Source organism: Rhipicephalus sanguineus, chromosome 2 (genome assembly GCF_013339695.2).
Source record: "Rhipicephalus sanguineus isolate Rsan-2018 chromosome 2, BIME_Rsan_1.4, whole genome shotgun sequence".
In the NCBI taxonomy this organism is placed as follows: domain Eukaryota; kingdom Metazoa; phylum Arthropoda; class Arachnida; order Ixodida; family Ixodidae; genus Rhipicephalus; species Rhipicephalus sanguineus.
The window spans coordinates 97,201,625-97,228,514 of NC_051177.1; the positions used below are offsets into that span (position 1 = coordinate 97,201,625).

A 26,890-nucleotide genomic window follows, 5' to 3' on the forward strand; every position below is an offset into this window, starting at 1 on the left:
AAGTCCACTCAAGAACTTTGCCTTCAGTCGAGAGCCATATATAAAAGAGCACATGAAGTGCGATGCGCACTGCGCAGTCATGACGAAGGGAGGCGTTGTCTTTTTTGTTTTTTTGTCGTTGTTTTTTATGTGAAACCGATGGTGCGCTGTCGTAACGATCTCCCTGTTTTATTAGGCCGTGGACTGCAATGATTTGGTGTGCAGCGGCCTTGCTGCGGCCCGCATGGTACGCTCTGGACGGCGGCCGCATCTCGCAGGAGCAGAAGATGATATTGAAGCGCGCTTTGCAGGCCACGGTGCAATTGTCCCCCATCATTAGTGGCGCGTTGTTTGTGTACTCTCTTTGTATGTGTTCGCGTGGTCAAACAGAACGGAGCGGCGAAGCACCGAAGTATTGCGGCGCGACCGGTCAAGAGTAAATCTTCTGTCCGTAGTCGAATATGCGAAGCTAATCGATAAAATGCGCGCTCTAGATGCAAATCACCTCTCATAAATCGTTGCAACTGTCTTCGGGGCTTGCTTGCGTACTGCCACGTCAATAATGGGGAATCGTCTATAACCGTACAAAGTATGTAAATAAGTGAACAACTCAGGCGAACTGATCGAAACAATACAGACTTGACTCAGACACGGTTGAATGTTTTTCACCCCTGTAATTTAAAAAAAAAAAACTTGACTCAAAACTCGACCTCCATTTCATTACGATACTCTTGATGATTTCCAATTTATTCCCCTTTGAAACGGGGCAAGGACAATGGCAATCTTGCCTGTTTTTTTTTTTCTATATTTCGGTAATCACGTACTATTGAATCTCTTCACATGTCTAATGTAGTGTGCCCTATGCTCCAATGACTGCCGCCATAGTAGTACAATGGTTACGGTGCTCGGCTGCTGCCCGGAAGAACGCGGGTTTGATCCCCGCCGCGGTAGTCGCATTGCGAAGGACACGAACTGCTTGAGGCCCGTGTACTTTTATTTAGGTGCACGTTAAGGAACTCCAGGTCGTGGAAATTTCTGGAGCCCTCCGCTACAGCGTGCCTCATATCATGTCGAGGTTTTGGCACGTAAGACCCCTGATATTATTATTGTGTTCGTCGTCTTCGTCGTTTTTGTTATTGTTGTAAACTCCACTGTTTGACCTGAAGGAACGACCTAGAGCCGCGATCAGAGCATTTCGATTTTTCTAATGCAGATACCGCTACCTTAATCGACACACTACTCCGCGTAAACTGCCCACGGAAGTCGTTAGGCTGTTCCGCACGTGCGGTTGTTTGAGAAGACTTAACCCTGGTTCGGCAGCATGTCCGTCCACATACGTACATATACAAACTGTTACTCTTGCTACATTATTTGTGTTTAGGTGGTCGTTCAAGAAACTCAGGAGGTCAAAATTTCCGGAGCTGTCCACAACGGTGTCTGTCATAATGATATCGTGGTTTCGGGACGTTAAACCCCAACAATTATTATTATTATTAGTTTTGCTACAAACCAGATTTAGAGAAAACATGCTTATTCTGATTTGTGGGCACCGTCCTCGCTGACACTGCGGCTTTAGTGACGGCAAAATTGACTATAATGCAGTGTTGGTTTTCTGCGAAAGTTAACCTGTAAATAGCATCTGGCTGCCTCCATGCCACAGATGAAACGATCTGACGATTGCCGCCTACCCGTAATGTGGTGATTGCAGAGCCCAACGGAAAGCTGGCACCGCGTATCGTGAAAGGCCAGGCGTCGGTGGAGGCCGCGCTGGGCGAGGACGCCGAGATGCCGTGCCTGGCACGCGGTCACCCGGCGCCCACCACCCGCTGGTTCCGGCGCTCAACGCGTGGCACGTTGAGCCCCGTGCGGTCGGGCTCGCTGCATCTTCCGGGCGCATTGCTCCTACGCGCTGTCAGGGAATCGGACCAGGGTCGTTACACCTGCCTGGCCAACAACAGCGTAGGCGAAGACCGCACTGACACCGAGCTGCTCGTCAGACGTAAGTTACTCGAAGCACTTCACTGAACTTGCATTTGCTTTTGCTTATGTTTACTTAGGGGTTTGTTCTAAGTGGTATAAAGGAAAGAAAACAGGAGAGAGATGAAATGCAGGGATCCTAAGCAGTTTAGCATAACCGGCATGCTACCCTGCACAGAGGAAACGGATAGGCGTGTGTGAAAGAACAGTAAGGAAAGAGACACACACATAACGTCAAAGAGCAGAGCGGCAGTCTTGTGCGGTATAAGTGGTATAAAAATGTGTGTGGTCAATGTGTGTGTATAGTCTGAGCCAGGCCCGCAGCCAGGAATTTCTTCTGGGGGGGGGAGGGGGGGAGGCCTCGTCTATTTTAGAAAAGAAACTTATTTTCATCATTTCGTTTCAGTAAAACAATCCCCTTCGACGAAACTATGGAGGAGGGGAAGAGGGAGGCCCGGTCCCTTAATTGCCCCCCCCCCCCCCCCACCTAGCTACAAACGTGGTTTGAGCTTAAAGACCACAGAGCATTGTGCATATGTATTTGGGTGCTCTATGAGCAGATATGGAGTGAGTGCCATATAAATACGTATAAATTGTGTAAATTGTGTACGTGCATATTGGATATATGGAGTTTAAAGAAGTGTTTATCATGTCTTGGTTATGCTGCTGCGTAAAATGAATAATGTATAAAAGAAATATGCTCTAAAGACGAAAGTTCATCGTTGACTGAAGTGTATGTTGGGGCGGGGACCTTTGTCAAGCACATAAGCTAGCCTTTAGTCTTCGCCTCCTTCTTGACTTGTCAAAAAAATAAAGACACTGGTTTGAATTGAACTGAATGAAGGCAAACGAAATCAACGTGCCAGTGACTTCAGTGGCTCCTTTGATCGTCGTAACTTCATTACCACAAACATCGCGCGTAGCTTAAAACGTATTAAAGTACGCCGCTGTTACGGTGTTCGGCTGCTGATTCGAAGGTCGTGGGGTCGATCCCAGCCGCGGAGGTCGCATTACGGTGGAGGCGAAATCATACAGGCCCGTGTACTGTGCGATGTCGGTGCACGCTTAAGAACACCAGATGACCGATATTTACGGAGCCCTCGACTACGGCGTGCCTGATATTCATATCGTTATTTTGGCAAGTAAAACTACACAAATTATTATTAACACGTTTTAAAAACCATAATGTAGGCATAGAGGTAGCGTTTTGCGGATGCTACACCGAAAATACGAAAAATGTATGACTCCATTGGAGAATCTGGCGAATGTTGGCTGATAGGCATTTCTTAATTTAGTTTTATTACTACAAAGTACGAAGCCTACATTCTATTTGAAAGTGGGTTGAAGGAAAATAATTATATACCAGAGTTAAATATAAGTTGAAGAAGAAGGCTGCGAGCATGGGTACAACTAGAACTTCAGCAAAAAGTGCGGAAAATTAGCTTGCACACATTGCATGCAGCGAATAAATATTTCACCATCGCCAAATCGAGCTGCTTGTCAGCGCCACAACACTTTCTATTCCGTTCGCACGTGCGTGAAGAGATATGGATATCGCATTCTCGCAACAAATCATAATGCACGAAGCCGCTCTGTTCCGATCGAAACGCGTGAAACGAAGGAAACACGGCTGCTAAAAGCAAATGTAAAGAGACGGAAGATTGGATCATGATTAAAACAACCGCATGCCGAGCGAATGACCATCTTAACACATGTACGGATTGAGAAACAGAAACAGTGTTACCGCGGTCGGGAACGGAAGGAAAACATGTTATATTACGGAAAATCTACATCGTTTATTACATTTATTGCTCCTCTGCGGAGAACCAATATAATTTCTGCACGGACGAGTACCCGCTGCTCTCCGTTCCCTCTTAATGTTAACAAAAGATGAGAAGCTCTGGCGAAAACGCAGATTTCGGCGCTTTGGGGGCAAAGAAACACGATACCTCCTAACTTACTAACGAGCAAGAGTGCCATGCCGCTTCTCGTCGTTTATCTCGGAGGCCGCGCTTTGTAATTATTCTCGTGGGAACCATTAATTTGGGAGAGCGGGCCGGCGGCAGGAAGGCAGGCAGGCAGGGGAGGGCTTTAAAACTGCGTTCCGCACCAAGTTACGGGAATGTCACCACAGCCGGTCGTTTATTACGGAAGCCATTCGTTGCGCTCCGATAGCCATTCCTATCGACAGTTCCGCATTGCCAAGCTGTTTCCCGCGAAGCTAAAAACTGCCTGTTTTTTTGTGTGTTTTTTTTTCTTTTTTTGTCCACTTCTTCTTCTTCTTCCTCCTCCTCCTTTTGTTCCAGCAGCGTGGAACTGTCGGGAAGGAAAAATTATTGCGATTGCTGAGGTGGCAACGCGTTCTGTCGCCTTGTCTATCGCTAACAGCAGCAAAACGTTAGAAGAGCAAAAAAAAAATATGGCAACAGAATAGTAGCGTAATGATATTTGTCGAAGGACTGCCTTACTGCCTTCTTATTCGTACGGAAGTGAGACGTTAACATTTTAGCAGTTGCGTGAACGTCGTAAAGACACATTCGATCGTTAGCCAAGTTACGTTACAAATAGGTTCCCCTCGTTACTTTAAACATATGACCATGACACTGACACTCAAGGCTACGCCTTTTATGCCAGCTTTTCCTACTGAACGGGACAAAAAACTGTCATGCACGGCGTTATTAGCCTCCCCCGCTCCACCGCCAGCTTTCTTCCTTTCATGAAACGCCAATAAATTATTTTTCAAGGATGACGACCACATTTAATGAGAATGTGCGATTTCGTGCTATATGTTCTCTTTCGTACTCTTATAACAAGAAAATAACGTATTGCAGTTACGCCACTGCACCTCCTTGCGCGCGGATGTGCCTATAGATATTTGAAAGATTTGTAAAGCTCCTTCACAGAAATTCATCGGGGGTTTCAGCAAAATTCAGAGACAGCGATGGTGCGAAAGCGAACTCGTACGCCGCTTGGAAGTAGTGAAACGGCACAACGGCAACACCATAACGCAAAAGCAGTGGCTATTATCAAGTTTCAAGTTTCAAGTTCATTCAACAACGACGTTAGTTTACAGAAAAGTGTGTACACGATTGGTAATACATAAGGAGCCCCAAAGTTACTGCTTTCCAGAGTGGTCGTGACTGGCGGTTCTCGATGACAGCCATAATGCAGCTACGTTACAACACAACTACGTGTCCGCCTTCACCATCCCAGACTCACAAATCACTTGCTGACTTGCAACATGTAGCCGGGATAATGATACGTGTGAAAATAAATCGCGGATTACTGTTCAAAAGCAAAGACGCATGTAAATTACAGCCTATTTGACTGAAGTATACGCAAGGTAAGTTTTATTTATAACTGCTTATTGCCAAGTGTCAAAGAAAACTTGGAAATGTCACGCACGTTCTGATGAATATACATTTAGTATCGGTTGTGCCTTGCATGGAGACCTTCACTCCGGGCGAAAATATTTATGGAACTCTCTCTAACCTGCTTCCCTATAAAGTTAATCATAGGTGGCATGAACACTGCAGGAGATTCGCCCTTATTGCTCACTTTTAGCAAATTTACGAATCACAGAAGTGCGAGATTTGACCCCACTGAGCCGGACTAGCTTCACAAGGTGTACGTTTTATCAAAGTGTACATTTTAAATAGCGAGTAATTCACTTTCACAATTATTCTATATTGCTCAAACTTCTAAATGCCATCCACCTCGCTGCTGACCCAAAAGTTGCGGGTTCTATCCCGGCCGCGGCAGACACATTTATTATTATTATTATTATTATTATTATTATTATTATTATTATTATTATTATTATTATTATTATTATTATTATTATTATTATTATTATTATTATTCTAAATGCCTTGCTCCCACATATTCATTTGCTTCACAGTGATAACACCAATGCATGCAATCCGAGCGTGTTGCTTAAGGGCCTTCGCGAGCAGCACCATGGTGGCATTATTGACAGATGATGGCATGACCTTCATAAATGCCCTTTGACGAACAGCGCATTGCTCACGAAATCTTATAGGTATACCTGAGAACGTGAAAGGAAACACTGGTACAAAGCATGGTTACGCAGCAATGGTAAATTTTGAACATCAAAGCTGACGACGTCGTTATACGAATATTCACGGCATTTCACGTCGAAGTTAACATATGCATATGCCAAGCGGGTACAGGTGGCCATATTCCTGCGTGTAGCACACGTGGAATAGATGAACTATTACAACATAATAATGGAGCATGATAATGCATAACTGAGTACAGATCTTTGAACTAGTTTGTTCTTCGCTATAAATGACGCCATAGCGCTGGAAAGACAGCACGTGAGAGCGATGCTAGTGCACGTCCTGTCTTCTCTCACGTCCTCTATTTCCAGCGCTATGGAGTCATTTGGGGTATTTGGGGATAACGTGTCTAAGACTAAAATTTTCCTGCGATATAGAAAGAATCGACAATATGGCTGTGACGAAATTCGATGTAGCACTACGCATAAATAAGGCCCATAGTGTTGACGTATACATCGAATGCTTTACACGTCGGCAACCGTTCCTTCTTCCGCGTTTCTTTATCCTTTGAGAATAATGCATTGCTCCACTATAAGCCATTTTCACTACTTGTTGAGAGTCGGATTGGCGTTATCCTGTACTCTTCCTAAGTGTTCCTGGGTGTTTTCGCTGCGCCACACGGTGAGGTGCGTGCAACGTATACGCATGTTTAAGATACGTACACCGTACACACATGTTTCTCTTTTCTTCGGTTTGTGCTACGATTTGAAAGCGCATAACAATATTATGCATAGAGGTATATATTCATGAAGTGTTTCTGCGCTGTTCTACATGTATTGCTTTATTTGTAGTGAAAATTATGTACATGCAATGCGAATCGTTCGGCTGCTTTATTGTTTTATTTACATTGAAAATCATGTACACGCACGCCGAATGAGAATAGCAGTAAGAGCCTCTGTCAGGCAACATGGCCTTTAGCTACTGCTCCTCTTTCTGCGAAGACACTAAACTTCAAACTTCAACCTTTATTACTGTATACCTGTCGCATCCATGGGTGTCCAGCCTTCCCTTCGAGGCTAATCCGAACCGACCGACCTGGTAAACGGTCCCTGATGGCAGGATGATAATTGACAAACATGTCCGTTACATCCTAAGGCAAGCAGCGCGCCGCGAACGCACTGTGTCATTGAAAGCAAATGTTTTTGTGACGCGGACGATCAGCACACTTAACGGATTGTGACGATACCGGAGCGCAACAACGTCGAGGTGACGGGTAATTAGATGCAAATTGATCGCAACGCATCACAACCACGTTCGCTACTGAGAAGGATTCTTCAAGCGCTTTTATTTGCCCTTCTTCAGCATACGCTCTATTTAAGGGGGAACAGGCAGAAACACGGTCAGAAAGAGTCCACTAATATTTATTTCACCAGCAGATAGCATGGTAGCTGATTGCTATTGTGCAATTACTTAAAAAAGAACAAAGCGACAAGGAAACGTCAGTGAACTCGTGTGATAAGTCTTTGTTTGTGCAATGAGCTACGACAAGTTGCCTTTATATATGAATAGCAGAATAGAAAACGCACGTTTTGCCTAAAAACATTGATTAGCGGTGAAGTCTCCTCAGTATTTTTACGGGTTCCGAAAAGCAGAAGTTTAACGTCGCCGCTTACGGGTAGTTCTGTAGTTGACTGTCTTTGTGGTCGTATAGACTAGGTTATATTCAAGATTTGTGCATTATTAAACTAACTTCCTCTCTCTGTATAGACCTATCCACGAACTCAGTCCTGATTGCCTGTTGAGATTCCCAATTTCTTTAAGGCTTCCGTGCTAATCACGTAAAAGTTTACCCCCGATAACTTCACAAAAGAGAAACCTTGAAGACTTCACTTCTTTATTCTTTTATTATGTAAACTGCGCACTCTGTATACACTGAATGAAGACCTCCAGAATGCTTGAGTGCCGCTAACGCAATTTATTCACCTGGCTTCAGAGCACGCAAAGTTATACGAAGCCTGCGTTTCGTTAACCTTCCCAATTACGTTCGGCAGTTTCTTTCAAACATATAGAACCAAATATTCCACGCCAAGCTTGAACAACAACGCGACGCTTTCAATTATGGAAGAAGGACGCGAAAACACGCTTTCCCCGTCGAAGGACTTCTGAAACTTTTTTTCCAAGCTTCACGCTTTGCCAAGACCTTTCATTTCTCTTCTTCTTCTTCGGTACTTTAGACGTAAGAGAGTGATCGCGAGAAACTGAAAGGCAGAAACTCTCAGGCGATGCTACGATTATGCTTGCGAGCTAATTAAAACCAGAACCCCTCCCACCCCGTTCGCCCCTATTCTAACCTACCATCCTCCCTTACCCGTCCCTTTTCATTCAACCCGCATCTTCTCCCTAAATATAAGCTCTCCCAAGCGAAGAAGCTCGGCTTCGCCTACGCCACCGAGTGCGCTTAATTTGTGCGGCTGCAGCTTTTCATCGCATGCAACGTAAAACACTCTCGGAGCTTGTCGACGCTTCCATAGTGCACTCGTATAGCGGCATATGGGTGAAGCCGCGAGGATGCTGGAGTACGAGGTGACGCGCGTAGTGTGCTCAGGCGCTTTAATCAAGAACAAAATAAGAAACAGCGGAGACGGCTGGTGCTCGGCGCGCGGAAAATACGGTTTCGTCAGACTCCGCCGCGTCTTTTCGCGAATGCTCGCACGCCCGTGCGCGTCCAAAAGCCTGGGCGTTTAACCGAAAAGAACTTGACGCTTTCGGCGGCCGCGCCACGAGGAGCGTATATACGACAGAGCGTGCACGCTGAAATAGAAGCGCTCCGCCGGTGTAGCGTGACGATGAATGATTCAAGAACCTCTTCCCTAGACAGCCCTGAGAGAGAGGGAGGGAAAGAAATTGACGAATGGGAAAGGCAGGGAGGTTAGCCCGGTACTAGTAACCCTCCCTGCCTTCCCTCCTCTCTCCGTTCATCTCTCTCTCTCTCTCACCTCTGCCCTTTCTCTTATGCATGCATTAGTATAGCTCAGACGAGGTCTAAAGCGATTTCATAGCTTAGAATAGCTGGGAAACAATCTGTCTTTGTTTTTTTTGTTTTTTTTTTCTTCTCGCGTCCATGTCAGTCTTCAGTGAAGTTAAACAGCGCATGGCGTGTTGATCTAACCACATCTCCATGCAAAACTTGAAGAACAGGATACAATAAGGAATGAAATGCAAGCATTGTCGACTAAAGCGAAGCAATTCATACATTTTTCAGCCAGGCGGATTAGGGCTTCAAAGTGGGATAACAGGAAGCCCAGGAGCGCGAGCTTTGCCAATGTATTTGGAGAAAAACACCCGTAAGCTCTTGTGATTGTTAGAGCGCCGCTGTGAATATATAAGCGGTTTAAGTGCGCGATATGCGCAAGGGTGGAGGTGCGGACACGGAGCTCGGGAAGAGGACATGAAAGAAAGGGAGGAGGAATGAGAAAGAGGAGAGAGAGAGAGTTCTGTCGAGGAAAGAATGTGAGAAACAGATGAGGCGGGAGGGGGTGAATGGGGAGGAAGGGAAGGGTCAGCGGTTTAATTTCGCAAGCCCGTAATTACTGGCCTGGTCGCAACCTCGCTTGGCGGGGTTGGAGGCCGGGATTCTCGTCGCCACTGCTTCGTGCCACCGCACCATCCAACCCCATTAATGCGGCCAATTTAGTTCGCAAAAAAAAAGTGTCACGTGCAGTAGGCTACAGCTAGTGGAAAGTGCGCGGTGAACCCAATCCTTGTTAGAGCCTTCCAGGCAGCTGGACCGCCAGAAGAGGACGAATTTACATCGGTGACGTAAGCTTCCTTTCCGTTATTTATGCTTCAATCCTACTTCGATTCGTGAAATTTATTATTTAGGTTCTACTTTAGGCTGATGAACGGAAGGCTTCCGAGCGCTGATCCAAAACAACCGCCAAAACTGATAGTATGTATACATCGGTGAACGCGGTAATTTCGAAAACCGCCAGAAACAAGTTTATAATTATCAAGGAAGAACGTCGCTTCCAACGGCTTAGCGGAGTACGCGGCATCCTGTAATCGCGACACTGACTGGAACAAGACTTTCATCATCGCAGCGGAGGTGTACTTCATTTTACGGCAGTATCTAGTGTCCTCTTGCTAAACACAGCACAGATGCATCGACTCTAAACGGTGACACGTTTCCGCCTGCACACGTGTGATCACTTAAGTCAGGTGCTAAAATGCACCCAAGCTCGCCACTTTGAGCAGTTCGCATCTGCTTATTAACAACAGCTTTAGGGCGGCGTTTTCCACCGTTTCTCTAACACGATATCTACGGTATCTGAGCACAGTGCCGCACGTCGAAACCGTACTAACGGCGGCTTGATTAGCGCATGGCCGAGAAACACACTACATCATCTTATAAAAAGTCAACATAGTTCAGTAATTTCTCAGGTTCTAAACTCACTCACTCTAAGAGCAATCGCTCCTTATGGTCCAAGCGGACGTATCAAACTTCATGCAATATTCTTGTAGTTCTCACTGTGGAGTGAACAATAACTACGTCATGTCGATTTCATTTTTTTACTGATAATCAGCACAAAAGTGAGAACGATAGCTGTAAAGCCGTGTTCAGAATTGCGGCTGCGTTAAGCACCAGCCAGGACGCGTCAACGCAATGTCATGTAGCCACAGCTTTGGGCCTCCACCAAGCTTTTGTACATGTAGTTCTCGCACTGAAAACATGCATTCTCTTAAAAGTACCATTACAATATTTATAGCTTCGTATTAATCTGCTGTAGCATCCTGCGAAATACGCTCACCGACGTCATCATCTTCAGGTGGCGCGTCACACACTAAACCTTCGCAAAATCCGAAGAGCGGAAGTTTCAAGAGAAATATATGATTACTAAGTTCGATTCCTAGATTTGTAACGCATTAATCCATAGGATATCTTGTAAGGGGAACTGATTTTCTCAGCGGCGGTTTTGACTCAAACGCCTAATAGAATAATTCAGTCAAGAGTGACTGCCACCGACTTGCCTTCTACAAGCAGTACATCTGAATCAAGAAACGTGCAGCCCCTAGGCGCTGTAAAGCTTGGTGTCATCGGGATGTGACGCGTACGCCCACGTATTTTAAATCCCTCCCAATTAAGAGACGCCATTCCACCGAACCCTCCCGCTGCGGCCACGCGCCCTATACCATATGCACTCTGTACACAGCCACTATGAATGCGCTAAACTTCGCGCAATGCGGGATCCACGCGTTTTAAACATTTCAAAGCGCGCGAACAAACAAAAAATGTGGCGGGAACGCGCGCCGAGTTTATGAAAGATTGAAAAGGGGCGCTTTCGGAGCGATGGGGCGTGGCGCGGTTTTATTTCGCGCGCGCCCGCATGCGAGAGGCGAATGGGGTCGCGAGTACTTGAATCAAGCGCGAATTCACAGCGCCGCAGTAGTGTGAGCGAAAAGGTTGCAAAGTGGGAGATGATGAAGCGACGCCACACTAGACCCTTTGAATCTTTTCGGTGATTGTTGACGAGGCTGAGCTGCGCGCGCGCGCGAGCTTCCCGAATATTACAGCGTCTATCCCTTCTTTCCTTTTTTTTTGTATTCTCCTCGCTTTTTTATTCGTCGAGTGCATCGCGCTTAATAAGCGGCGCTCCGTGCTTCCGCGCACATTTGAATCGCGCACTTTTAGTCTACGCGTCACCTTTTCCGCCCGCCAAGGTTATATTTAAGAGCGGCTCTTCTCTTCCGGTTCATTAACTAATGGTGCGAAATTTCTAATAAAAAGAAAACGTCGCGAAATACAAAGTTCCGGTTACTGCATCAACTCTACCGTTAATGCGTACGAAAGGAAAAACTCTGTTGAGTGGCGTGGAAGAAGGCTGTCTAGCGTTGCAGGTGTTTGGATTCTCGCGCGAATGTTGTTCCAACCGTGTGCATTCTCTAACTAACTTTCTGAGCCCAACTGTTTAAAGTTGTTCTAAACATTGCACGTTCTTCTTTGCATAAGCGACCAACAACGTATTCTGTAAATATACTCCGAACCCTTCGCCCTCTCCCCAGTAATCCTTTTGTTGCGGCACATTAGACAGTCGCGAGTGATGATGAAATAACTGAGAGAGCAAACTGTGCGTTCATCGTGAGGGTAATTGTGAGGGTAAGCTGAATATCCCTTTGACAAAACCTACAGACAATTACCTACACTACAGCTGAAAAACTCACAAGGTCCCTTATGTGTTCCCCTAAGACGGCTCGAACGCGAAAGCCATCCTCATTTTCGTCTCATTTGATGTATTAGATGTATTGATCCTGCCGCGCCACCTTCTGGAAAGCTTTGTGCACCCGAAGTGGATTTGCACTGCCTCCAGGATCGGAGGCACCTCACCTGGTTTTGCACTGCCTCCGTGATCGGCTTACCTTCGCTCAAGTTACGATGTCATGTGATGACGGCATCATGTGACGTTACGTCACGTGACGTCATGATGATGTCATAGTGACGTCACAAATTTTGAGGATCTGTTACGTCATCTCGTGATGATGATTTTTTGCATCACTCGTCTCCGACGCCGCGAGACGCCGGCCGTCAATTTTCGCTTTTTACGAGGCGTCTAAGACTTGCCTTAAAAGACGTCGAGGAGAGACACATTGATTACAACTGCATAAGATGAAAACAAGCAGGGATATTGTTAGTCTCTTCTTATTTTTTTTCTCCCAAGCATCACTCCTCGCTGTTAAGCAGTCATCACATGCTCAGTCGCTCTACTCCTTCTCTCTTAGGTTAACAGTGCGCAGCAATTCTTCACCGGCTTTAGCAAACACACAAACAAATAATGTGAAAGTTGAATCGAGTTCAAACTATGCTATTGTCTGTCAAAACGCACAAGGCTTGTAATATATCATTCTCAACGTCTAGCGCTTCTCAGAACTAACAGGAGTTTGTACCAACAGGCTCAATCGTCAATGTTTCTGAAATTTATGACGAAGGTTGTCACAAGACTGGCATCAAGGGCATGTTCAAACGAGTGGCAATATAAATGTGTTCTGCAGTGGCATGCACCTTAAGACTTCCCATAGGCACCTGCAGAAATTCAGGAAGCCAGAAGAACATAGCTTGGAGAAACGGAGAAATTCTGTGCAGAATCAGCTTCTGCCATGCAACAGGTCTACAAGGAGATGGACCAATCTTTCTACAGAGACATCACTGTTTGAACGCACCATAGACTGCAGCATAGACTGCTGTGCTAATTATGCAGATTCCTGGACCCTTGCAAGAATTCTTTATTAACGACTACGACACACTTGATTTCATGCTCTCACTAAAAATTTCTCTCTGTCTTTATATACAGCGAATGCTAGTGTCATCGTGCTACCAGAGGAGGCCAGGGTTGACCTCGGCCGAGCGGTGACGTTCAACTGCTCAGCGCGTGGCTTCCGTGGAGCGGTCGCCTCCACCTGGTGGGTGCACGATGGGACGCCCCTCAAGACAAACCCTCCGCGCGTGTCGCTGCGTTCGGACGACCAGCGACTGCACATAGCCAGCGTGATGCGGGAGGACGCAGGCATTTACCAGTGCTTCGTGCGCTACGGGGATGCCACGGCTCAGGCCAGCGCCCAGCTCCGGCTGCGCGGTGAGGGTTTTTTTTTTTTTTTTTTTTGATAACAGTTTGAACACACACTTTTAGCAAAAGATCGAGTGAAAAAGGGTGTCTTTTTGTCCCACAACAATAATTGTCATCTGGCCTGCTTGCGTTTCCTTTCTTGAATAAACGGCGCTCGCCACTTTCCTATCATGAAGGCTATGTCACACTGACAACGCACATGCTCGTGACCTGGAAGTGCCAGGAGCGCGGCAATAATGTAAGCAAACGCACTCAAGATAAATAACGATTATTGCTGTGAAACGAAAAGACACCCTTTTTACTCTCTCTTCTTTAGAGTGTACATGTACTTCAGGTGTCAGAACAGCTTTGCGCTCCAAAATTATTCTGTAATTGAGGCAAGTGCATCGACATCGCAAATGCGGCTCACACCATCAATACATTTGACACGATGAGGATATCAGGTCCAACGTTGTGGAGAAGATGGGAATATGCTATACTTGTTGGTAACATTTCCTGTCCGCCGCGGTGGTGTAGCGGTTACGGTGCTCGGCTGCTGACCCGAAGGTCGATGGTTCGATCGCGGCCGCGGCGCTCGCATTTCGATGGAAGTGAAACGCTAGAGGCCCGTGTACTGTGCGATGTCAGTGCACGTTAAAGAACACCTGAAGGGCGAAATTTCCGGAGCCGTTCACTACGGCGTGTCCCATATTCATATGGTGGTTCTGGCACGTAAAACCCCAGATATTATAACTCGTAACATTTACAATACATAGAAACATTACTTAGGTTGTTTCCATGGGTTTTATTTCTTCCCTTCAGGGCGGCGTTTCTTGAGCAACATATAATTCTAATGGAAGAACCTTCAAGTCTTGAAAGTAGGGAAATAAGCATGAAAGATAAACATTGACATTCGTCTTATTCCGTTACAAGAAATCTTTTTTATTGGTAACGTGTTTTTTCTACGTATGCTTGCGTCACATACCTAACTTACATGCTACTCTAATGAGCCGTAAACCGGCATAGTCTCTTGGCATTCGTCTTTTTGCATTGCGTCGGTCCTCTTCGACGAAGCGTGCTGTTTACTAAACACAAAATGTTCATTTTTGCCTCGTTTTTCCCACGCAGAAGTCCACTCAAAGCGGAGCGTGCAAAATCGCGTCAGCCGGCGCTGGAACGGCCAGAACAGCTACCTCAAGTCGAGGAAAGGTAATCAGTCTCCTTCTTTACGCCTCGCGACCCTTAAGAACTCACGCGTCGCCTGGCGCCCGCTGGTTCCCTTCATCTCAGCTTTTTTTTTTCTTTTTTCTATGCCACCATTTATCCCGCGTGTAAACGTGTCGCTACAAGGAAAGAAGGCAGAAAGGTTCGTTTCATTGCTTGATACTCGCTCGTATAGCGCGACTTCTTTTCCCATTCCGTATTAGATCATTCGTCACAACGAACAGTCTTCCCACATCGACCTGTTTACTCTTGCTCAAAAACGGGATTCAGGGGGACAAAAAGGACAGAATGGCGCACAAAATAAAACGAGCGCACGACTTTTAGAAGAAACAGCGCAATCAAATGGAACGCTTAGAGGAAAAAGAGAGAGAGAGAGAAAAAAATGTCCTTTGCGCGTGACTAGGATGAATGCAGAGCCAGGGCGGGCGGCGCGTTTGTCAAGAAAAATAGGGAATGGTCGTTGCGTCCCTATCCCGACTGAAGAGGTAACGCGTGCCTTGGGAGCGAGCGCACAAGCTTTTCTTTTTTTTTTTTGCGACAAATTCGGCGGCACAGTAGGGAGCACAGGCGGGTGCTTGCCAGAGGGTGAGTGAGTGGGGGGGGGGAGGGGTGTTGGTAAAGAGAGAGGGGAGGGATAGAAGAGAGGGATGGTATTTGCGCTCCCTCGGCGGCGGCGAGACGCACAAGCGGTACCGATTGAAAATCAAGTTTGTTCAACCTCATTACAGGCGCCTCTGAGGAGAGGCCGCGCCGACTTCCTTTTGAGAAACGAAGCAATGGGGGCCTTCCCCCCCCCCCCCTTATCTTGGCGTCTCCTCACATTACCTTTGACATGTCGCCACAGCGCTGTCGAACGTCCAGTCGCTCGCCTATAACAGCCGCCATTTTGTCTCCGCCTCCTTTCAGCCCACCATCCTATAGGCTACACGCGCACACTCTTATCGCCGTATCTATAAGTACGGTTCCTCCATCTTCCATCTTAATCTTCGGCCATTTTTTCCTTCTTCCCTTTCTTTATGTCCCATCTCTTTCTTTCCCTTCCCTAACTACTTCTCTTCTACTTGGCCTTGGCTCCACACTTTTCCTTATTTCTTGCTCCCCTTTTTTTGTATGCTTCCTTTCAACAATGATTTGTTACTGCATTCTTTGCTGTTCTGATCACTCGCCGGCTTCTTTTTCTGTATACACTATACTTCCCAGCATTTTTTTCTGTGATACCCACGTCATTATTCGATTTTTTCATATATGTCTCTACTCTCGATGTCGTTTTTACCGTCCTCATTTGATTCATCAAATCATACCTGCCTGATTGCTGACTTCCTTCTTTTTTTCGGCTTGTCTTATTCGTCGCGCGATGACGCCATCGTCTCTCGCATCTACGTTATTTTTATGGTGCTTGTAGGCTTTTCGCTCTTACCACCACGTTTTCACCCGTAGACGTTGCCTGGACTCCTGATGGCCCTTACTCGCTTCTCTACTGTCGCTTCCCGGGCTTTTGTTTACTCCAACAGTTTTTTTTTTGTCTCTTTCTCAACTAAGCAGTCGTTTTCTGTCCTCCTCGACATTCTTTGAGGTGACACAGTAACCTCTAACGTCGATTATCGATCACTCTGTTCGAATGAGCGACTGGAGAGACCTCGATATCCGCCGTGAATACTATATCGCTTCTAAACAGGAAGTTCAACATCTTGCAATATGAAATACTCCTTCGTTATACCTGCCACACATTACTATACTGACTTATTAATGCTCGCAGACAACGCACGGTAAACGGATTGTTCGAAGCGCGCACACGCATTAATCCTTTTAGGATACATTAAAGTCCGAGCTTCGCAAAGTACTGCCTGTTATTTGTGATGGTTATGGTAAACAGTTCAAATTCTGCGAGAAGAATTATTCCCTACTGTTAGTCCAAAAAAAAAAAATGGAAACGAGACGCTGGCTGATCGTGTATTTCCTTGCGGTTGCATAAATCATTAGGAATTGAGCAAACGCGACCACTCATACGGCCTTCCAGAAAGATTCCCGAGTGAAGGCTGCCTACTGCCTCGTTTGTAAGGGCAATACGGCTACTTACTAAAGGGCACGTAAGGTTTTACCTACAATGCTGTTTACTATAAAAGGCCTCCTATGAACCAATTTAGCTCCCTTATTCAGTTATCCATATATCCACATAAGAAATCAACTCACACAGCACGTTAAGGCAAACGCTAACCCCTTAGTAACTAATACGAGCGAGGTCTCTTGTGTCGCCATAATTAGGCCGGCTGCCGCGCCGCAGATTTGCATACATGATTTGCAATATGGGTCGCGGTATAGTGCTCGTAAACATGACAGCAGCCCCTATTTACGTCGGTGCAACAAATCAACGTTTCCCGCCCGTTGTGAATGACGCGGCGTTATCGGTACCACGATTAGGTTGGCCCCTGTGTTTTTCATCGAAACTTCGCCAGTGAGTCCTAATGTTTCCGCCGTGCATAATTGATTGTCCCGCATTGCGATTAACGATTCAGTGACACGTGCTGTGCACAATTCAAAGAAACCAGATCAATACACTTATATATGTAGATGTCTCAAGCAACGAGGCCTCTTGGGAAATACTATTCCTGATGCACAGGGGCGACCGGTCGACGACAATCAAGCGTTGTACCTTGGGTCGAAATTGCGTGACCTGACTGAGTGGCGTGCCCCTGGCACGTGGACATATTTAGGTGGTCGCTTCAGAGCGCTATGGCAGTGCTGCAAAAGTCATGTAAAAAAAAAAGGAACTCAATGTTACTGATAGATTCAGCCGGCCCCCATACAGATAATAAAGGTTGATTATTTTTATCATGTCTAGTTATTCGTAAATCAGGCAGTGTTTTATTTTTTACATTGAATGCGCTATGGGGTTATCAAGCGTTAAAAAGGCATAGTGGTAGTGGTGATGACGTTGACACCGGGGAGGGAGGGGGGGGGAAGAAAACTTTTCCTGCAGTATGTCTAACCATACATCGCTTAAACCTGTCTCGCTCAGAAAACGTAAAAGAATAGCATCCACTTTGTTGCGAATCATTCGCATACCTTCCTGAAAGACATTCTCTTCGCAGAATATGCGGGGAAACCCTCCTTTCTTCATATTGTCGATCAGACTCTCCCTTTCTTAGCAAAAGCGCTTACAGGACTAGATGTATTGGTCTGTATCCCCAACTTCATTGCACTCAGTGCACAGTGGGGAAGGAGCGCCCCTTACTTTAAACAACCATGCAGGGGCGTAGGCGGAGAGTTTTAAAAAGAAGTGTTTTGTGTATTTTACGTGCTTCCAAGCAATGCAAGTATTGAAAATCAACTGCTTGCTGTACTTTGAAGCCCCAAGTTCACTGCTGCAGCCTGTGAGAAAAACGGCGCTTCTCAGCCCTTCAAAAAGCTTTGCTCCTGGCTGTGAAACAGCGCTATCTTGCCAATTCATTAGTTCAAAAACATTACCTCGGATGTGTCCACTGGGTACGAACTCCAAATAATGCAGCGTCTGGTTTAGTATCCGACTGAAGCATTGCACCGATATCTTCGGTAAATTACCTTCGGACCCCACACGCGTCTCAATCGTTATATATTTCTCTATAGCATCTCGCCGTAACTTTACCCAGGCCGGTTCATTCGATGCTACTTCCGAGTTTCGAGTGTTTTTCTCAGCCTAGTCCTGCTTTTTTTTTCCTTCCTAACTTTTATGCTCATATCAATTTGAAAGGCGAAATAAAACACACACAAGACAAAAACACGGAAACAAGCAAGTAAGCAAGCACGCGGACGAAGACAAAGCCGAGTCGAACTCAGCCAAGTCACGCTTTGTTACTTTAACAAACCTTATCTCAAACTTCTTTCCTTTCTTCCCTATGATTCTCCCCAACTACCTTCCACGTTTCCTTCTACGGGAACCGTGCGGCGCGTCTGTTTGTCCACGGCAAGCCTAGCGCTAAGGAAACCGAGGCAATATCAATCTTCGGTATAACCGGGCCTGTAGCAGCGCCGCGGACACACTCACTGTTTCCCCCGGCGCTGTTTCTCTTCTCTGCCCTCCCTTTGCCAGAGCGAGGAAGGAAGGAAGGCGAGACCTGAAAGGGGGCACGCAGACTTTACGGCTACGCTTGGCTGGCCCATTAATCACGTCTCCGACGTAGGCCTTTGGCCTCCGCCGTGTTCATTTGGCGTCGCGCTGCGCGCTCCGCTTCCTCAAGATGCTCTGCAGAGAAGGAGAATAAGAGACCGGCATGAGCTAAGTGAAGGCGTACACGGTGACTCCCGCCTCAGAAGGAGAGCCTGCGCAACGTTGTCTGGAGGAGAGAGAGAGAGAAAGAGAGAACGAGACCGACTAGTGGAACAGGCAACGCGTGTCTCGGAGGACACGCCTCAGAGAGACGGTGCCTGTGCAACATCCTTGGCTCGGTGTGGTGGTCCGCGCGGGAAGCTCGAAAGAGACAGACACACGCTTCGCTCGCCTTCCCTTACCCGTCTTCTACGCTCGCAGGCGAGAGAACACCCGCCCCCGTCGTGTTGTCGCGACCGTATGTCTTGAGGCGCAGAAGGAAGAGCCGGAGCAAGAGATCTGCCCTCTGTCGGCGCAGCGGGTCGCAGTGGCGGAGCCGGGATGCGTTTCTTCTTGGCGTGTTGGACGACTCGCTGCTCGTGTGTGTGCGTGTGTCAGTTTTGCCTACATAGAGAGTCGGGACCTTTCGGGAGTGGCTGCTGCTGAGTTGTGTTCTTCAGTGCGATCCCCTTTACAGACCTGTTGCCGCTCGTCCGCGCCGAAGCTTTCTCTTCTCGCTCTCCGCATCTTCCCTTTGCGTTTCACTGGCGCCTCCTTTGCGCTCTCGCCAATTTGTTCCTTTCGGCGCATGAGGTTGTTGAAGGCGGGTGTGTCGACGATGCTTCAAGTGAGTTTTTCAGTTGAATGAAATAATGTCTCCCTACTGACTAGTACATTCTTTTTTTTTCAGTCGCATCCACGACGGAGGCAGTATGAATGATCGCGCTTGAATACAGCCGGCTGCAAGAGATTGCCTGTTCTTGTTCTTGCTTTTTTTATTGCGACTATAACTATTGAAAACGCTGCGACGCAGCTGGTGTAACATCATTAGACGCGTCTATTTTAGGATTTTCGTTTATGTTCAAATTATTAGGGAAACAATGTTTGATCATATTTAAAAATGGAAACGTATTTTGATGTTTCAAGGAAAGCTTGGTTCATTTTTAAAATTTTGTTTGCTGTGCATGTGTGTCATACACTTTAACAGCGCGTCAAATGTTTCCGTCTCAGTGATGTATTACACTCTATTGAGGGCTGTAATTTGAATAATCTAATTTGAATAATGTAATTTGAATAATTTGAAAAAAGTCTCATCTATGTTCTAATAAATAAGAAACTAGTGGACGTTATCAGAATAAAATTTGTAGGTCTCAAGATTCAGAAAAATTGCATGGCAATACCATTCAATACAGCTGCAAAAATTGCATTGAATGGGGCTGATTGGTATTACCATTCAATTATTTTTGCGTTGAATGGTAACACCTGAACATGAATAAGAGACATCTGAATGTATATTTTGTTAGTCTGTTAAACAGAGTTTTAATAACATTTAATAATTCTACGATTTTCACCCGCATTGAGGATAATCGCGAGTTCGAATTGTGATCTGCACCTTCCTTCAGTTGCCTGTCATTTAGTAAACAGTGAACGCGGAAAACATATCATAAAATTTCACAAATAAGGAGAGGTGCTTTGATCACATCATCAGGCTGCCAAAGCTTAAAGGTGATAGTATTTATGCACACTTTTCGCACGTGATAATAGATGGCAGCACTTGTATCTTCATTCAGTTCGTGCTCCGTCCTTATTTACAGAGGGTGAGCATTTATATTCTCTCTTCCATTCACCTCAACCGTCACGATTGCCTCGAAAATGCCTTCACGATTTGAATCAATTCTATAATGTCATCATCTGAAAAGGAACACGAATATTTGCCTCTTACGTATGCACTTACGGGTACAATTGATCACTTAAAACCACTCTGCGACGTTACATATTTCTATCTGACAGTGACGACTTGGGACTCATTGAAGAAGGAGTGTTGTTCTCACTCTCCTTCCTTGCCAATTTGTATGAACGAAACCACCATGCAAAATATCATTTATATTACTGCCTTTATAATCATCATCATCTTCGTGTTCAACAGAGGGTGCAGCCACGTAGACGCGCGTATTGTTTTACAGACGCGTAGTTGTACTTCGCTAAAGTGTGAACACCTTTGAAAAAGACATACACAGACAGAAGTGCTCGCAAGAGGCATTCAAAGGGCCGATTAAATGCAAAAGACATGTACTTCCTCCTTGCGACTCATTTAACTTACATGAATGCAGCCAGGCTGTCGCCTTTTTGTGTTATAAGAGTATAGACAATTTTCCGCAGCGGCGCACGGGCGTTGCCATGTTTCATCACGTGATTGTAGCCAGCTGCCCCAGCCAACGCATCGGGCCAGCGAAGCGGCCGTGGCCGTACCCATAGAGTTTCCTAAAATTAACTAGAGGGGCTCTGGCGCTGCGATCGTTCAGCCACCATGGCAATGATGGGTAGTACACGGATTTGCCTAGTCTTCGTACTTGCGGGCTTCGAAAGCACTTGTAGCTTTGTTTATTGCTATGTTTTGGTTGTCTTTCGGATAAACGAATGGATCGTTGTGAACTTCGTGACCAGATTTGAAGAGGTGAGCCTAAAGAAGTTAAAGCGGTGAAGTGAAACTGCTGACTTTTGCTGAACTTCGTTTTGCGACAAAGCGGATGCGGGCGACGCGGAGCCAAACGGAGCCGAAAGAACGAGGTTTAGACAAATCTGTGTACTATACCCATCATTCCCATGCTGGCTGAAGCGCCATGCGTTGTAGCTCCCATAGACACTAGCGCCAGAGTTCCCTCTAGTAAGTATTGTATGAAACTGTATGGCCGTACCACACAAGCTGGTTGCAGCAGGATGTAAACAAGTCACATGCTTGCGCAGCAAAACATAGTTCAACATGTAATCGCCTCAAAGTTGATAACGTTGAGGCATTGCGTTTGTTTGATGCGTACTCACAGCGATAAGTGATATGTTTAATGCACTTCGCATCTATGAGGCACGCCTTTAATTGTTGTATTAGCAACCGCCAGTAGCTGGGGTTACAAGCCAGCATGGCAGCACGTATGCAGACGCGACCACCCGCTTCGATCGGAACTCGCGCTTGCTTCTCGCCCGCTGTCCTCGCAGCAATAAATAAATATTCGCTTTGTGTCAACTCACGCTGGGGAAAAAGCGTCAGGTATGTTCTGTCTTTATTATTGAGATCAGCTGTGTGTTTACTTAGCCATGCCTGCTAAGCCTTGTCTACGAGACTATACGAGAGTGAATCTCGGAAACACTGCACAATATCGTCGAATACATTGCTATGGAAGCTTCAGGACGCAAATATAAAGCAAATAAATGCGTAGGTTTCGAACTTACGACGTAACCTTGCGACGTAATGCGTAGGACGACGACGTGATCAATTGGAGGCGGAAGGACACTGCATCCACAGGTGCCGCCATATTGACTTTTCCGGCGCTGCCGTCTGCTCGCTTTTGGGGACGCTATGGGGACGCCGAGCAGACGACGCGACGTGAATGAAGGCATATTGAGCAGCGCTTCCAAAGGCCGCGGCAAGAGGACGGCCAACGGTAGGGGGACGGCCACGGTGCGGTGGCTTCATCTAGTTTTGAATGAACAAATCAGCTGCGGAAAAATTGTCTATAACACCTGCCAAAGTTTACATTTGCGTTAGTGCTAGTATTTAGTAGCGTGATAGTCACCTGTCTTTGCCTTTACAGAGACACCTCCCGAGCTGAAGGCGGTGTTCGCGCACAAGCTGGTCGATCTCGGCGAGCGATTCTCACTACGCTGCGTGGCCTCTGGCAACCCTCTACCGCGCGTCACATGGGCGCTGGACGGAGGCATGGTGGGTGAGAGCCACAGGGTGCACTACGGTGACTTCGTTAGCTCGGCGGGTGATGTCATCAGTTACGTGAACGTGACGTCGTCGACGCGCGACGACGGGGGCCTGTACCGGTGCGAGGCCTCCAACGACCTGGGCACCGTGTGGCATGAAGACCGCATCGACGTCCGGGGTCCGCCGCGAGTGCGGCCCATGGCCAACCTGACCGTGACGTCGGGCACCACACTGGTCTACCACTGCCCGTACACGGGACACCCAGCACCGAAAGTCACGTGGAGTCGAGGTCGGTGACGACTCATTAGATCGAAAGTCTGTATGCGGTCTGAGACATTCTTACGAGTATGGAAATGTCACGCCGGCTGAAAATTCTTGAACACGGGATGTAGCTGGAGCCGACGCTTCGACATGTGGTCCTGCCTTCTTCAAGGCTGCAAGGCATACAAGACCGCTTGGCGAAACGTGGGCTTCAGCTACACACCGTGCGCAAGGATTTTTCATCTCTTCAAGCTACCATCTCTTCGCCAGAACCTACGCCTCATTTAAATTTCCTTGTCTGTACAGAAACATACGTAGTTTTTCCAATTTTCGCTCAGAGTTGTGTAGCGGAAAGAGCCAAAAGGCAGTTAAATTAGCTAAATAACTAGAGCATTACATCCGAGACAAATGGAACATTACTTCACGAACACACAGTCTCTGTGCGTCATTTACAAAGCTTCCGTGCAACCACCTTGGTTTCTAATAAGTACGCAAGCGCTGTTGTGAAGCTTTATCTTGCCTTTAAAGAACCCCTTGGGCGCATTAATGCAGCCTGAGCTTTGAAGTATGAGAAGAAGCATATGAAAACGTTTTGAGGATCGTAGAAAAAACGTAGGTTCGAAGAAAACCTTGAACATGGTTTACTGCACGTCGTCCTGCAGTAGCAGTCTGTGACATGCCTGTCAGTGTCTAAGCGAAAATCGTAGCAACGTCTTCTTGCACTGTCGAATTCCTCTGTTGCCACGAAATAAGCACCCACTTATTTCCTTATTTTCTCCCATTCGTGGCCTCTCTGTAGGCGGGAGAGATCTACCACACAACGAGAGGCAGCGTGCCTTCGAAAACGGTACCATTGTCATCACTGACGTTACGCGGGAGTCTGACGAAGGCGTCTACACATGCCGTGCTGCGACCCCTAAGCAGGAAGACAGCAAAGATCTTAACGTAAAAATAATCAGTGAGTATAAGCACGTTTTTCTCGGTTACTTTCATTTGCAGGGGAGTGGAAGCACCCGGATGCACTGCCCAAGATAACCGAGCACATCGTTACATGGCACTCTGTCAAACGACAAAACCGACAGTCATTTGCCACGTACCATGCCTCATCACTGCCATGTGACAAGCAGCGTGAACCGTGAACTGAAATAATAACGAACTAGAATGACTCGCCATTTCGTTTCCTGAGCTGTGACTTTGTAATGACGTGCTTTCAGCGTCCGACTAGAACTAACATGCGTGTATGTCCCTATAAAGATTTTACTTGCGCGTAGTGACAACCGTGGTGGCGGGGTGGCATTGCTCCCCATTGGTTGGTTATTGATTGATTGACTGAACCAGAGCCGTTACCGATATAGATAACAGCGTGGCATAGTAATAGATGCTTGTACCGAGAGAGAAAAAAATAAAGAAATTAAGATCGAGGTAGCACAGAAGAATGTGGGTGTAGGCCATCTGGTTACTCATAATTAGAGATATCATGAATAGAGATAGCACGCCTAAACGGAATAAATTAAACAACCCTATATCGTAAAGAAAAAGAAAACAGCCTGCGTGACTACTGATCGTCGCACCGTCCCATAGAAAATGCCATTACACAGAATCGTCATCCTCACCGCTACCATCATCATCATGATTATCGTCAAGGTGGGGAGACTTGCATGTAAGCTCTGTGGGATTGGAATGAAAGGGCAGAAATGAAAAGCTTGTTAATAGTAGCCGCCACATCGTTGGGGAAGTAGTCGCCACAAAGTCATATTCACTTATATATGTTCGAAGTCAAGCGGCCGAGAGGGCAGCTAGCGTAGAAACACTTCACCACATGCTGCCCTAAGCACGTGAAAAATGAGGCTCGCTTTGCTTGTTTCCTCTCCAAGAGGGATACGTAGCGCTAACATTGCTTCTCGATCGCCCCTTTTGCAGAAAAGACGGTTCTGAACCCGTTCAGCTTTCCCAAGACGCTGGCCGAAGGAATGCAGGTGGTGATCACATGCTCTGTCCGCTCTGGCGACACGCCCATCAAGATCTGGTGGCTCAAGGACGGCGTGCCCTTCAGCAAGACCCAGCTGAACATCCAAGAGGCATCGCTGGGAGACCTCGGCTCAAACCTAGTGTTCAACGATGTGGGCCGTGCGCACAACGGGCGTTACACTTGCGTCGCGGAGAACGACGGCGGAATCACGAACCACACGGCCGAGCTTGTCGTATTCGGTGAGTGCTGGCGGGTACAATATTAACGCGAAAGCCTAGACGCCTCATCAAGCGCGAAAAGTGACCGCCGGCGTAAACACGAGTGATGCGAAAAGTCATCATCACGTGATGCCGTCACCGTATGACGTCATCACGACGTCACAGGTCACAAAAATTTGAGACGTCGTCATAACGTCACGTAATGACGTCATCAAATGACCCAGTCGCTTTGGTAAAAGGTAGGCCGATCTCGGACACAGTACAAAAGCACACTTAAGAAGAAAAAGAAGAAGAAAAAGATGCCTCTCGCCTTCGAGTCGTCTTAAGAAAGTGCATAAGAGACCGTGTGATTTTTTTTTCTACCTGGTTTACAAAAAAACGGTGAGAAGTATGATCTAAAACTATAATGATGTTCCAACTGAGGAAGCACCCCGCGTTTTAATGTCTTGTGATAAAAAGCCTGAAAAGCCGAGTGATTTGAAACGATGATTGCTAAAGGTGGAAATACATAGAAATAGGGAATCTGTTCATGTTTTATGAAGGAAAAGCAAGAACATCGAGCGTGAAAGGAAGGAAGGAACACAAAACGGAGAAGGCAGGGAGGCTAACCAGACAGCAGTACCCTACGCCGGGGGAAAGGGAAGGGGAGTGCAAAAATGGGAGAGACAAAGAGAGAGAGGGGGGGAGCGAGAAAAAAAAGTAAATGATCAATAAATGCGCTGACACGTATGTGGCGGTGGCACTGTACAACAGTCATAGGCGTTCACAAAGGCCTGTAGTGCTTTAACTGCCTTGTGGGCCGCCGAGCGATGGGGACGGTGCTCCAGCAGCATCTGCACGGAGAGCGGCCGATCGTCCAATCGTCGCATCGCATCAGAAAGAGTTCGTCTTTCAGAGACAAATCGAGGGCAGCGGCCTAGCAGATGATCGAGGCCTTCCTTAGTGCTGCAGACCTCGCATTTGGCACAAACTATACGTGATAACATTGAAAAGAATCCTTGAACGAAAGGTGTTTGCAATAAAGACGTCAGAACTGCAGTAGCCAGTCACGATAGCAGCAGCAGCAATGGTGATAGTCAGAAAAATGATAATTATTTTTGTGGAGCAGCCACGAATAGCCGGTAAAGACGCGCTAACTGTATTCTCTATCTGTTTTCATTTCCACTTTAGTCACGAACCATTACAAGCAGCCGCAACGCTTGACCCGTTAATCATAACCCACGTAAACTTTACTTCTACTGTACTTCAATATGCGTTTCTAAAAATGACCTGTACGCTATCCGCGATAGAGTTCAGTATATTCAGTTGCCGTATAGATCACCCCGACCCCAACACACACACACACACACACACACACACACACACACACACACACACACACACACACACACACACACACACACACACACACACACACACACACACACACACACACACACACACACACACACACACACACACACACACACACACACACACACACACACACACACACACACACACTAGCATATATTCATTTTTTCTTTTATAATAAATCTTAACAAATCGTCCAAGACTCCGTTAGTATTAGCGAGGTCCCTAGCTAAACAATCTCGAACATTGTTCGGACCTTCAAGCTGACAGAACTTCAAAATGATTTTATGTGGAAACTGACCTT

At 46.6% G+C, this 26,890-nt stretch overlaps 1 protein-coding gene across 1 annotated transcript in view; it reads left to right on the forward strand.

The window, feature by feature from the left end:
• Positions 1-26,890, forward strand: part of LOC119381770 (Down syndrome cell adhesion molecule-like protein 1) — a 156,760-nt gene that overhangs the window by 36,156 nt on the left and 93,714 nt on the right. Inside the window, exons 4-9 of the mRNA XM_037649535.1 lie at positions 1,688-1,978; positions 13,322-13,603; positions 14,702-14,782; positions 22,667-23,074; positions 23,846-24,004; positions 24,967-25,254. Coding sequence (XP_037505463.1) covers positions 1,688-1,978; positions 13,322-13,603; positions 14,702-14,782; positions 22,667-23,074; positions 23,846-24,004; positions 24,967-25,254 — 1,509 coding nt within the window. The remainder of the gene's footprint in view (positions 1-1,687; positions 1,979-13,321; positions 13,604-14,701; positions 14,783-22,666; positions 23,075-23,845; positions 24,005-24,966; positions 25,255-26,890) is intronic.